This window comes from Marmota marmota, unplaced genomic scaffold, assembly GCF_001458135.2.
Source record: "Marmota marmota marmota unplaced genomic scaffold, marMar, whole genome shotgun sequence".
Taxonomy (NCBI): domain Eukaryota; kingdom Metazoa; phylum Chordata; class Mammalia; order Rodentia; family Sciuridae; genus Marmota; species Marmota marmota.
This window is the reverse complement of record NW_026000037.1, coordinates 14,795,155-14,808,501: the sequence shown is the minus strand read 5'-3', so window position 1 is coordinate 14,808,501 and position 13,347 is coordinate 14,795,155. Positions and strand designations below refer to the sequence as shown.

General features: G+C 39.4%; 1 protein-coding gene across 2 annotated transcripts in view; it reads right to left on the bottom strand.

Moving 5' to 3' along the window:
• The window catches only part of Naa15 (N-alpha-acetyltransferase 15, NatA auxiliary subunit), a 94,869-nt gene that overhangs the window by 65,094 nt on the left and 16,428 nt on the right, over positions 1-13,347 (bottom strand). Inside the window, exon 1 of one of the 2 annotated variants that reach the window (XM_015479050.2) lies at positions 9,465-9,736. The exons of the other annotated variant lie outside the window; for it this stretch is intronic. Coding sequence (XP_015334536.1) covers positions 9,465-9,518 — 54 coding nt within the window. The 5' untranslated portion in view covers positions 9,519-9,736. Of the gene's footprint in view, positions 1-9,464; positions 9,737-13,347 lie in introns of those variants that run through there. 2 annotated transcript variants of the gene reach the window in all.

Genomic DNA, 13,347 nt, shown 5'->3' with positions numbered 1-13,347 from the left:
CACCACATACAAACAAAGATGCTGCATCCGCCAAAAAAACTAAAAAATAAATATTAAAACACACTCTCTCTCAAAAAAAAAATTTAAAAAAAGAATATAAATTCAATAAAGCTGCTTAAAAAAAAAAACACATTGGCTCCAACATGGTTTATTAGGGGCCACTCTTTAAATTTCATGCTTGCTTCTATAGAACTTCACATGCCAGAACACTAGGTGAAAACAGAAAAAAGCGCCCAGCTGAAACAAGTCCTGTAAGCAGGCAAAGCACACAGGCACATACATCAAACACCTACCAGCTGCCTCAGTTCACCTTGTGTGTTGGGAGCCACCTTAAGCCACATCCACCCACCTCTGATGTTACCATTGGTCAGATTTCAGATAATCTTCCTTCTACCACTTCTCAACAATTCACAAACTCCAATCCTTCAGACCCCACTTAGGCAAGCAAGTTTTTGGTGTTTTGAAGAGAAAGTGCAACATTTACATAGTAGTATTAACGCATTTGTTAACCATTAACATGTAAAACTATGCAACCATTTTTATTATGTTCTTATCTTTGCTTTTAACCTCACTAACAATATTTTTGAATATTTTTGAATGCTATGCCCTACTCCATTTCCCCCATTTTATTCATAATTATTAATTATCTTCTTCATGATTTTGCAAAGTACAGAGACTTTTAGAAACTTAAACGCCCCCTCACCCGAAAACAAACAAACAAAAAACAAGGAAGAGGGGAAAAAAAGAACCTATGTCCTGATACAACAGAACTAACTGTATATAAAACAATTAGAAATATCCTTTTAAAAAATGCAGTCCTGGGGCTGGGGTTGTGGCTCAGCGGTAGAGCACTTGCCTAGCATGTGTGAGGCACCAGGTTGGATTCTCAGTACCACACACAAATATATGAATAAAATAAAGGTTCATCAATGTCAAAAAAAAAAAAAAAAGCAGTCCTAGGCTGGGCTTGTGGCTCAGTGGCAGAGCGCTTGCCTCTGCACATGTGAGGCACTGGGTTCGATCCTCAGCACCATATAAAAATAAATAAAATAAAGATATTGTGTTCATGTATAACTTAAAAAAAATTATACAAACAAACAAAGATAATGAGTACTCTTCCCAGACACAGTGGGTTACGCTTGTAATCCACCAGCTCAGGAGGCTAAGGCAGGAGGATCAGAAGTTCAAATCCAGCCTTAACAAAATAGTGAGGCCATAAGCAACTCAGCAAGGCCTTGTCTCTAAATATAATATAAAAAGAGCTGGGATTGTGGCTCAGTGGTAGAGCACTTGCCCAGCATATGTGAGACATGCAATCCTAAGCACTCGCTATACTTACTATAATTTCCTTAAAGGAATATCACAGATTTATATCAGCTAACATGCAAAGCCTAGCATAAAATGTACCTCAAAATATTCACTAAAATACTAGTTTTTCATTCTTAAAGATTTTGATCAGTCTTCAAGCACAGATAATCAAATGTGATCTTGTAATCCCCAATAAGATCTCTCTAAAAAATAAATATTATCATTTTAATTATAAAAAATCATCTTGGAACCTATGTTTCTCAATTTTCAAATCTATTTAGCACCTGAATAAAACTGTCTTTGCTTTTATCTTTAAAAAAAAAAAATCATCCTGGAGGGTCTGGGGATGTGGCTCAGTGGTAGAGCACTTGCCTCACATGCACAAGGCAATGAGTTCAATCCCCAGCATCACAAAAAAAAAAAAAAACACTGCTTTAACTGGAACAATAATCATGTATGAAAGTAGACAACCAATCCTAAAAGTTAGGCTTTTTTTCTCTTATGTTTATAATTTTTAAAACAAACTCTCTTGTCTCCTTTAATGTAATCAGAGAAAAACCTCAATAAGATTAATTTCCCCAGGAGAGCTCTGAGAAATTTCAACTTATCTCAACTAAAGATATGTTCATATACTAGCCAAAGAAAATCTCAGTAGAGTTTTATCAGATAAAAACATTGGCCTTTCCAGCAATTATTTCTACACAGGAATTTTTATGCACTTTATAAACAATTTTTTTTTTTTTCCAGTACTGGAGATTGAACCCTGGGCCTCAAAAAACTAGGCAAGTGCTCTACCACTATGTTACAGCTCCAACCTTTTTGGCTTTTCTGAGACAGAGTTTCACTAAGTTGCCTAGGCTGGCCTTGAACTTGCAATCCTCCTGCCTCAGCCTCCAGGTAGCTGGGATTACAGGTGTGCACCTCGGTGCCCTGCTTATCAAATTAAAAACTTAAGGGAGCAATACAATTTATGTCCTATCTCGAAGGGGGAAAAAAACACATGCAACAAGATAGACTAGTATTTTTTAAAGTCACAACTTGAATCTAAGTTTGTAAGCTTGCATCATAAAAGAACTTAAATGTTTTAAGTGTACAGCTGACATTCAAAGGAAATCCCCAAAAGTCAAGAATGTCACCACAGCATCCAATTCCCTCCACACCTCAATATTTATATAAAACTATCTCTTTAAGATTCTTCTTCACTTGCACTTCTCAATATTAGAACTGGCAAACGACATTCTTTCCAGAACCATTTTCACTTAGAATCGAAATTTTTCTCTCTTCAACAGAGATAATGCCCGTAAATAGAAAGCAAAGTTGTATGTACTCATGAATGCTGATGGCTGGCTAACGATCACTGATGAATTAAATTAAGCACCTTGCTTTCTTTCCCACACTGAATTCCCAACGTACCTTGCCAAATTCTAAGAATTCAACTGAGAAACACTCATAATGCAACCCTAATCTACAAAAATTTCCCAATATTGTATACCCCCGTTTCATAGTTATCATATACAATGGTCCTCAACCCTAACCTTGTAAGAATCAGCTGTAGAGTTTTAGGAGCAAGTGACTGAGCCTTACCAACTGGAGATTCTAAGTCAGCAGGCTCCCTCCTCACACCAAACTCATATAATGTCCTGATACCATTTTTTTCCTCCAATGCTAAAACAACCAAAAAAGAAACAATAAAATTTTCCTCTAGCTTTGCTTTTCTGAGAGAAGGCTGCTTAAACAAACCAGGTACCATTATTCATTCACAAATGAAACCTCCAAGATCTTATCAAGGATAATATAGGTTCTGCCCCATATCCTATAATTACCTCAAATAATAATGTAGTCTACAATGCCAAGGGCCAGCTTAACTCCTTTCTCCAAAAATATTTACCCAATCACACGTCCTTAACCTTTCTCTTGCCCTGTAATCATTATTTCAACACTCATTTCATGCAACAATATTTATTAACATTTACTATATGTATTAATATTTACTATTAACATTTATTAATATTTGCTACATTTCAATTTACTGTGGATCACTTTAACCACTGTTAAGTACAGTGATTAGTAAAACAAAGTTCCTATCCTCATAAAATCCACTCTTAAATTTTTGTTAAATGGTGATAAATGATATTGGAGAAAAATAAAGCAAGGACAAAAGAAATAAGTAAGAAAGTACTCCTGGTCAGCAAAGACCTCTAAATAACACTTGGAGGACACCTGAGCGCAGTCCTAAAAGAAACAGGAGAAATGAGCCATGTAGTTAACTGGGGGAGAAAATTCAAACAAAAGCCCCTTGCACATGATTCTTTATATGACCTGATTTTCTATGTCCAAAAATGCTTTTGTGAACAAAGAAGATATACTTGAATACTTGATATACTTGAATTGATGCTGTCAGACTGCATTGTCAGAGGCAGAAATATTAAAGGAAATGAGAACACACACTAAAGAGAGAGATCCCTCCACTTAAAGCAGGTTGGTCAGCAGCCCTCCAGCATGCCTCTTAGGAAACTGTCCCTTAGCCAGTGCTTCAATGCAATAGTTGGGATGGCCATTCTATTATCATCAAAAAAATAGTTTGTATGAGGCCCAAATGACCCAGAAGGACTATAAGGTTTTGAAATACCTATAGAATGGAACATTAAATTCAGTTCCCTATTAAGTTATCATCCTCTTTCCTAAAAATATAGTGCTATTAAAAACTAAACTGCAGTCACTCTTTATTTCACTAAAACACCCTAACTCCCCCCAAATAATCTGCCAAATAATGTACTTTTAACCTGCTTTAAAAAAAAAAAAACAGAGAGGAGAGAGAATTTTAATATTTATTTTTTTTAGTTTTTGGAGGACACAACATCGTTGTTTGTACGTGGTGCTGAGGATCGAACCCGGGCCGCATGCATGCGCGCTACCGCTTGAGCCACATCCCCAGCCCCTTAATCTGCTCTCTTAACCCAAAAGAATCATTTTCTTTAAAAAATTTCAGGTTTCTGGGGCTGGTGCTCAGTGGTAGCGCACTTGCCTGGCACTAGGTTCGATTCTGAGCATCGTGTATAAATAAAGGTCTACCAACAACTAAAAAATATATAAAAAATAAATAAAAATAAATTTTAAAAAATTTCAGGTTTCTAACACCATACACATTTTAAACATAAACTTTGTCAATATAAAACTTTAAAAATGTATTTATTGTTCACTCATACTACACCTCATTCCAGAAAGGATTACAGCAAAAGTGTCAAAGTAAAGAAACAAACAAAAGAGTAAATTTACCACATCATCAAAAGGTTTTTCCTCTCACTAGATTTTTACAGGCTTCTTAAAAAATTGTGATTATGGGCTGGGGATATGGCTCAAGCGGTAGCGCGCTCGCCTGGCATGCGTGCGGCCCGGGTTCGATCCTCAGCACCACATACAAACAAAGATGTTGTGTCCGCCGATAACTAAAAAAAAAAATAAATATTAAAATTCATTCTCTCTTACAAAAAAAAAATTGTGATTATAAGAATATACCTATAATCCCAGAGACTCAAGAAGCGGAGGCAAGAGGATCACAAGTTCCAGGTCAGCACCAGAAATTTAGTGAGACCCTGCCTTAAAAAAAAAAAAAAAAGAACTGGGGATATAGCTCAGTGATAAAGCACCCCTGGATTCAATCCCCAGTACCACCAAAAGAAAAAAAAAAAGCGATTTTTAAAAAAATAACAAAATGATTTTTTTAAACAACAAAGTATATTTACATCATAGCAAGATTACATTTAGTTTTCTCATATTACTCATTTTATAAGTTGTCTTTATTTTTTAATTGACATGATTATAATATTATGGTAAACAAAGTAATATTCTTCAGATCATGGTAACAGGTATATCCATAAGCTCAAACATTTATCATTTCTTCATGCTGGGAATATTCAAAATCCTCTACTAGCTATTTGGAAACACACGATTAATTGTGCCAATCAAGGTTACCCTACTGTGCTGTAGAACATTATAAGTCATTTCTCCTCTCCAAATGGACCTCTATATCTACTAACCAACATCTTTCCACCCCTCCTCCCACTCTGGAAAACTTTAAAACACAAATTTATTCTAGTTTCTGGCTGGGTGTGTGACTCAGTGGTAGGGCACTTTGCCTAGCATGCACTAGGCCCTGGGTTCAATCTCCAGCAGGACAGAAAGAAAACAAAACAAAAAGAAATTTATTCTAGTTTAAACTTTTCGTTACTATGTACAGAAGGGAATTTCACAGCAGGTAAAAAATCGTTTCTATTTTTTGTTTTTTCTTTGTCATATTCTAAACACAGGCAATACAAGCAAAACTGTATCAAAACCAATTTCAAAACAACTATCTGTATTTGGTTGCAAAACTAAAATTCTATCACAAGGAAATTTAATTTAAATCACCTTGCCGAGTTTGATCTCCAGTATCACACACATGCACAAAGTTAAAAAAATAAATCAGCTGTCCTTTCATGTGCACATGGAAACCTACTTGGTAAGAATTCCTAACGTGAGCTTTTTCAGCAACTAAAACTTATCTGTTTTAACTGTAAAAACAACCCTTTTTCCAAAAATCATATGAAATAATTTACCTATAATATGTGCAAACCTAACAATTACAACTCTTTGCCTACAAAAGAACCATTCCCTCCCCTTATACTGCTACCCAAAATATCCAAACACTAATACAAACATAAAACACTAATACAAATATACAAACACTGGGGGAAAAAACCCAAAAGTCTGATTCCCGACTCCAAAACTAGCTACTTGCTTAATAAAAATGCCCATTTTAAGAGTATGAAGAATAGCCGGGTGCAGTAGCAGGCATCTATAATCCCTTAAGAATGGGGAAGGAAAGGCAGGAAGATCACAGATACAAGGCCAGCAACACCCTGTCTCAAAAATAAAGAAGAAAACTTCTGGTAAACACAATTCTTTAAACAAAATCTTACACAATATATATATCGTATTAAATTAAATTATAGACAAGAAACATTATGCAGAGGTTTTTTTGACTAATTTGTATCAATGCTTACTCAGAAGTAGAATAGGGCCAAATGTGCAACAAAATTTAATTTTAGATATCAACTAAGCCAGGCAAATCTACTGCAGAAACTGAAATTTTTACAAACTGTGTAAACAAGGCTTCCACTGAAAAATTAAGGCCAAAACATTTTCATTATTTTTAAATTGAAGCTTCACATTTTTAGAAAGCATAAGCTAACTTCATTTCCTACATAAATTTACAAATATAGTACAACAAATTATGTAAAACCTCAAAAACTGAATGGTGCCAGAATGATTTAACAGTTACCAACTTACTAACATTTGACTTAACCATTCAAGTATGTCCACCTTCATCACAGAAGGAAAGGAAAAAAGGCTTAAAATAAAGAGCTAACTTACTATAAAAGTTGAGCAAGCTGAAGTAATTTGGGAAAAAAATACTATCCTTTTGTTTAATATTTTCTTCACTCTTAATATAAGAGAAGGATAAGGACATTATTTCTCTTCACTATTTTATTTCGTGATTTTCATATTTCTTTTCTTACACTTTGTCACAATAAATAAATCGTTGAGCACTGTGATTGTAGCAATGAAATTAAAGATTTGTTCCACCATCACTACAACTAAAGAAAACTGTCTAAAATGCTTAATCAAGAATCGCTAGACTAGATAGAGCCAGGTGCGATGGCGCACACCTGTAATCCCAAAGACTCAGGAGGCTGAGGCAGGAGGATTGCAAGTTCAAGACCAGCTTCAGCAACCTAGCAAGTTCTTAAGCAGCTTAGTGAGACCCTGTCTCAAAATAAAAAAGGGTTGGGGATATAGTTCAATGGTAAATTACCCATGGGTTAAATCCCCAGTACCAAAAAAAGAAAAAACAAAAAAAGAACTGCAGAACTGGGAACATAGCTCAGTGGTACAGTACTTCCCTGGAATGTATGAAGCCCTGGATTCAATCTGCAGTATTGGGGAGCAGAGGAAGAACTGCTCTTCCACACATAAACAAACTGTGGTAAATCCATATAATGGAATACTACTTAGCAATAAAAAGGGACAGACCACTGATACAAGCAACAACCTATATAAATTATATGAATTAGGGAAAAGTAAAGGGTATTTAAAAAACAAAAATAAAGGAAAGGGGGGATATTAAGATAAATTGCAATAAAACTATGTTTAACCCTACCAACACATCAATCAGCCTTTTAAAAGGTTTTTTAAAAGGTTTAAAAAATAAGGGCTGGGAGTGTAGTTCAGTGGAAGAACACATGCTTAGAAAGCCACAGGCTCTGGGGTTCAATCCCCAGTACCTCAATGTGTGTGTGTATATGTGTGTGTGTGTGTGCGTGCGTGTGTGTATATATGTGTGCGTGTGTGTATGTGTGTGTTATATTCATCCTAAAACTATGCCACTTACACTTCAATCACTTTTGTTGAGGGGTACCATGGAGTGAACCCAGAGGTGCTTAACCAATGAGCCACATCCTCAGCCCTTTTTTAGTATTTTATTTAGAGATACAGTCTCACTGAGTTGCTTAGGGCCTTGCTAAATTGCTGAGGCTGGCTTCTTGAGATCCTCCTACCTCAGCCTGACATTACAGAACTGCCCAACCACTCTGGGCTTCCAATTAGTATGCTCCCCCTTTATTAAATACTTGAATTTTTTAGTTGTATTTGAACACAATACCCTTACTTTACTTATTTATTTTTATGTGCGGCTGAGGATCAAACTCAGGGCCTCGCACGTGCTAGGCAAATGCTCTACGGCTGAGCCACAATCCCAGCCCCTCCAATTAGTCTTAAAAACAAAATGCTAATACAGATCTCAGGGTAATTGAAACTTGATGAAACTTTCTAATGTTTTAAACATGAACTGAAATCTGACATATGGATTCTTTTGGAAAAAAATCAGTTTGATTATTTCTAGAAAAACTGGAATTTCACTTTCCAACAAGTGAAATAATTATAATTGCAAAAGGTGAACGCTTTCACACACCCTCCAAATTTTTAAGACTTAAGTTTGGCAAGTACAGTTAATTCTTTCCTAAAGTAATATTTGCACGAAAGGGACAACCCACACACTAAATGCCACCCAAAAAAAAAAAATGTGATACAATGTATTAATTATAGCTCCAAGGTTACAGGGCATATTTTACAATGTAAACAGTCACTACAAATATCAACGCATTCAGTTTTTTAAGAGTGCAATCTGCATACATTTGAAACGTAGAGAATGAAGTTGAGCCAGCGTCAACAAGATCCAACTTAAAAGTTCTTGTGTTTCCTTTTCTGTGTTAAGTTTTGGCATCAGTGTTAAGACATTTTAGAGAGTTAAGAAAATCTGTCCAGAATGTCTCAACTAAAGGCTCTCAACTTTTCACTTCCTACCAGACCGCCCCCTCGCCATGGGCCCCACCTCCCGAGGAGGGTGATGGGGTGGGGCTGTTTCCCGCTAGGAAACTAAGAAATAAATGCTCTTCCCTACTCCAGAAAGAAAGGAACCAGGGAGGCCGTAAGGAGCTTCAGACTCAGATATGCAACGAACTTCGAGGAGGTAGCTGCCTGGAAGCTTTCTCCCCTCCACTGACCTCCCTTCTCCCTCCCCTCCTCCTAGGTCGTGCAGTGACCCCGGGCCGGGCGGGGACAGGTGAATCCCAGGAGGGGAGAAAGAGGGAGGGACTGCCGACCGAGAGGGAACCGCGTTCAAGCAATGAATGAGTCGTGCCGCATCCGCACCACCTGTTCCTTCCAAGGGTGCCACTTCGGCCTGCCGGCAGTATTCCTGCACCAACCGGGCCGCTACCGCTGCCCGTGCTGCCCCTTCCCTGCTAGAGGCCAGGCCTCTCCTCCCTCCGCTCGGGAAGGGTGAAAGCCAACCATCTAGAAGCCGGGAGGTCGGGGCCTAGTCCGGAACCAGGGCCTCGGAAGCGCAGGGACGGGAGGGGGAAGCCTGTGGTCCCTGGCGCGCAGGCCGAAGTGGGAGCCACAGGGAGGGGACGGAGGAGAGCATTCGGCCTCGCGAGTACTACGAAGGCGGGGTCCCGAGCGGGGGTGGCTGGGCGCCCGCCGGGCCGAAGCTCGGGCTGACAGGCCCGGCTGCCGGCTAAATCCTCCCCCCTGATTGCCGGGAGCCTCACACTTACCAAAATCCGCTTGAAAAGCGCGTTCTCCTTGGGCGGGAGGCTCACGGCCGGCATCGTTCCGGCTCCTCCCGAGGCTCCCGCCACCACCAGGCCTCGGGTGTTGCCGCGTCGCCCTACCCCGACACCTCCTCCTCCTCGTTGTCTTTTTTCCTTTCTCACTTAACGCTGCCGCCGCCTCCCTCCCCCCACGGGTCTCCGTCGGCGGTTCACGTGGTAACTGAACAGACCGACAGAGGCAGCCAAAATGGCGGACGCGGAGGGCTTTCCCACCCGGGTCACGCCTCCTAGCACGCAGGCGCGGTGACCTTCTGTCCCACCCTCGCTGTCCCGGAGCTTGCCGGGAACCTGGAGGCTGGCCGGCCTGCGGAGGTGGAGGGGTTCTGGGCGGGCCCCCGGCGTCCTTCCCGTGGGCAGCTCCTGGGAGGCGCCCTGGGGAGGTCCGAGAGCGCGGCCGACTACGCTTCCGACCGCCTCCTCATCGAAAATCGCCTTTCTGCTCCTTCTTGCTAGACTGGCCTTCATTCATTGAGTAGCCGCTCCCACACCGTGTGGTCGTGCTTTAAGCCTGCAGGGCTAAGCTGCAGGTGTAGGTGTTCAAGAAGCACTGTGGGTCATGACCGAAGTCATTAAGGAGCAGAGGAGGAGAGGGAATGAATAGCCTTCACCGCGGTGGAGACTAGTGAACACACCTGGAGACGAAGGGGTCTAATCGAGTTTGAAAAGCGTGAAAGAGCCTGACGTATTAAATGGGCCTGGCTGCGGTATCGGTGATTTGGGTTAATACTTCTTAAGATGAGCCTGGAAAGTTCGCTACCCAGATCTGAAGTGATCTATTTGTACTGGTCAAAGGAGCTCTGCAGGCTGAAGCCTATGATTTATCTCATTGTTGAGGCCAAACAATGCAGGGTTTGAGTCACCTTGTATGAGTCACCTTGGTGTAGTGGAGGGGTTCAGGATCACTGACCCTACTGGAACTGGTTTCGAGCTCCTGTTTAATATTGTGACTATTGACTTGCCCATCATCACAAATCATCAAACTTTAGACATTGAAGACAAGACTTAAGACTAGCAAGACAAGACTAGCAAGACTACTAGAGGCAACTGCTCCAGTAGGCAAGGTCAGTCTAGACTCTAACAAGACCCCTTCCGCATATGAGACATTTCGTTAACAAAAAAATAAAAATAAAAAAAGTGGAGCTTTTTAAAAGCGGCATTCCACTGATGCTCTTTTTACCAAGAGCCATTTTACCCTTGATTATCTCTCCACATCCTGAATTCGATCTCTAGCGTTCTTTGCATTATGAGTCATTAAACAAGATGTGCAGTGGGTTTACCCTTTTAAATTTGTTTACACAAATACTTAACAGTTTTCAAATTGCTCTTCTTTACCCTTCCCTGGAAAGTGTGAGTTAAGACGTTTCCCAGTGGAAAAATCTTGAGACTAAAATTTAGGTGTTGGTTGCCCACTATGTTGGTTGCTCTCTTTTCACTTGGGTCATAAGTAAGGTTTTAGCAGTTAAATCCTGGAAATTCCTTGAATTCGGTAATCTCTCTTCAAAAGTTTGAGGAAATCATATCTACAGGAATTTGAAAAGTAGCCAGATTTTTAGACTTTTTTTGGGGGAGGGCAGGGTATTAAATATAGGGGCACTTTACAATTACCACTGAGCTTATTTTCATTTTTTATTTTGAGACAGGGTTTCACTAAATTGCCAAATGTGGCCTCCAACTTTCAATCTTCCTGCTTCAGCCTCCCACATCACTGGGATTACAGGTTTACACACCATGCCCTGCTTAACCTTAATCTTTTTTTTAAAATAACATATAAAATTAAGTTTAATTTATAAAAATCAATTGTTATTTAGTAATAATGAAAAGTTCACTCCCTCCAGCGGACTTTCAACAATCTGAACTATTAAAAAATAGAAAAAGCGTCTTTTTTTTGTTTTTCATTTAGTCATTAACTTGAGTTTCCAAATCTCTGGCCTCATTCAAAAATCCCTACAGCAATATTATTTGCTATAGATTTTAAATTTTTTTCTATATATAATATTCTATTTTTCTCCTCAGGGGAAGCGCATTTCTGGTCTTTGAAACACAGTGGTTTCCACCAGAAACTGAATACCTACTTAAATAAGCCAGCAATAATAGCTTGGCAAATGTTAATTCTTTTTGGCTAGTAACAAATAGTTTTTGTTTTGTTGGTACTGAGAATTGAACCCAGAGACCCTTAACCCCTGAGCCACAATCCCAGCCCTGTAGGTGCATTAANAATTGAACCCAGAGACCCTTAACCCCTGAGCCACATCCCCAGCCATATATATATATATATATATATATATATATAATTTTTTTAATGTTTAATTTTTTGTTGTTGGACACAATACCTTTAATTTATATGTGGTGATGAGGATTGAACCCAGGGCCTCGCACTTGCTAGGCGAGCGCTCTATCACTGAGCCATGACCCCAGCCCCTTTTTTTATATTTTTATTTAGAGAGAGAGTCTGGCTAAATTGTTTAGGCCCTTACTACATTGCTGAGGCTGGTTTTGAACGATCCTCCTGCCTCAGCCCTCCCAGCCACTGGGATAACAGGGATGCGCCACCAAACCCAGTTTAAATAGCTTTCTCTCCTCCTCCAATACTAGGGTTCTTGGGTTCAGGGGCTTCTGCTTTCTAGGTAAGTGCCCTAACGCTTCTTTCTTCTTTCTTCCCCGCCCCCCCCCTCAGACAGTATCTCACTAAGTTACCCAAGCTGGCCTTGAAGTTGCCATTCTTCTGCCTCAGCCTCCCAAGTAGCTGAGATTACAGGCACACACTCCCAGGCCCAATTTAAATAGCAGTTTTTAAGGTTCAGTGGATATTAGTCTGATTTCAAGTTAAAATGCACCTACAGGAGCTGGGGTTGTGGCTCAGTGGTACAGCACTTGCCTAGTATGTGTGAGGCACTGGATTAGATTCTCAACACCGCATATAAATAAATGAATAAAATAAAGATCCATTGACAACTAAAAAAATAAGAATTTTTTTTTTTTTAATGCACCTACAGGGCTGGGATTGTGGCTCAGCGGTACAGCGCTCGCCTAGCATGAGCAGGACCCGGGTTCGATCCTCAGCACCACATAAAAATAAAGGCATTATGTTGTGTCCATCTAGACATAAAAAATTATATATTGCACCTACAATTCACAGCCATCTGACCACACAGTGACTTGATAGCCTGAACACAACAATAAAATAATCTACTCTTATCACCACCATTTGACAAATAGAGATTTCATTTGAGTTATGCTGTGAATGATAGCTGTGCTTCCAAGTTTTCATAAACAAGGCTCTGTATGCTGCAGCTGCTGCTATAGCATCTTAACATATATTTCCATTTCACTGTGATCAAAATGTTTCCTCTAGGGTTGAAGATACAGCTCAGTGGTAGAGCTTTTTCCTAGCATTCATAAGGCTATGGGTTCCATCACCAGCAGTACACACACACACACACACACAAGCTTCCCCCAAAAATAACCAAAAATAGATAAAATCATTTGGCTTCCAGACTTTACTTCTACAAAAGGGATATATAGAATAAAAATTCTCCACCTTCATATATGTAAGATGTTCTCTATTGAGACTTTTATATCTAGATAACTAAATATTTATATTTTACAGAAAAATCACACAAAATAGATTTTATGTGTTTAACAAGTGTTAAACAAATTTAACAAATGTTAACATTTTGCTATTGCCTTTGATTTTTTTTTTCTTTAATAGAAATTTATAGATAGAGGGGCTGGGGTTGTGGCTCAGCGGTAGAATGCTCGCCTAGCATGTGTGAGATGCTGGGTTTGATCCTCAGCACCACATAAAAATAAATAAATAAAGGTATTG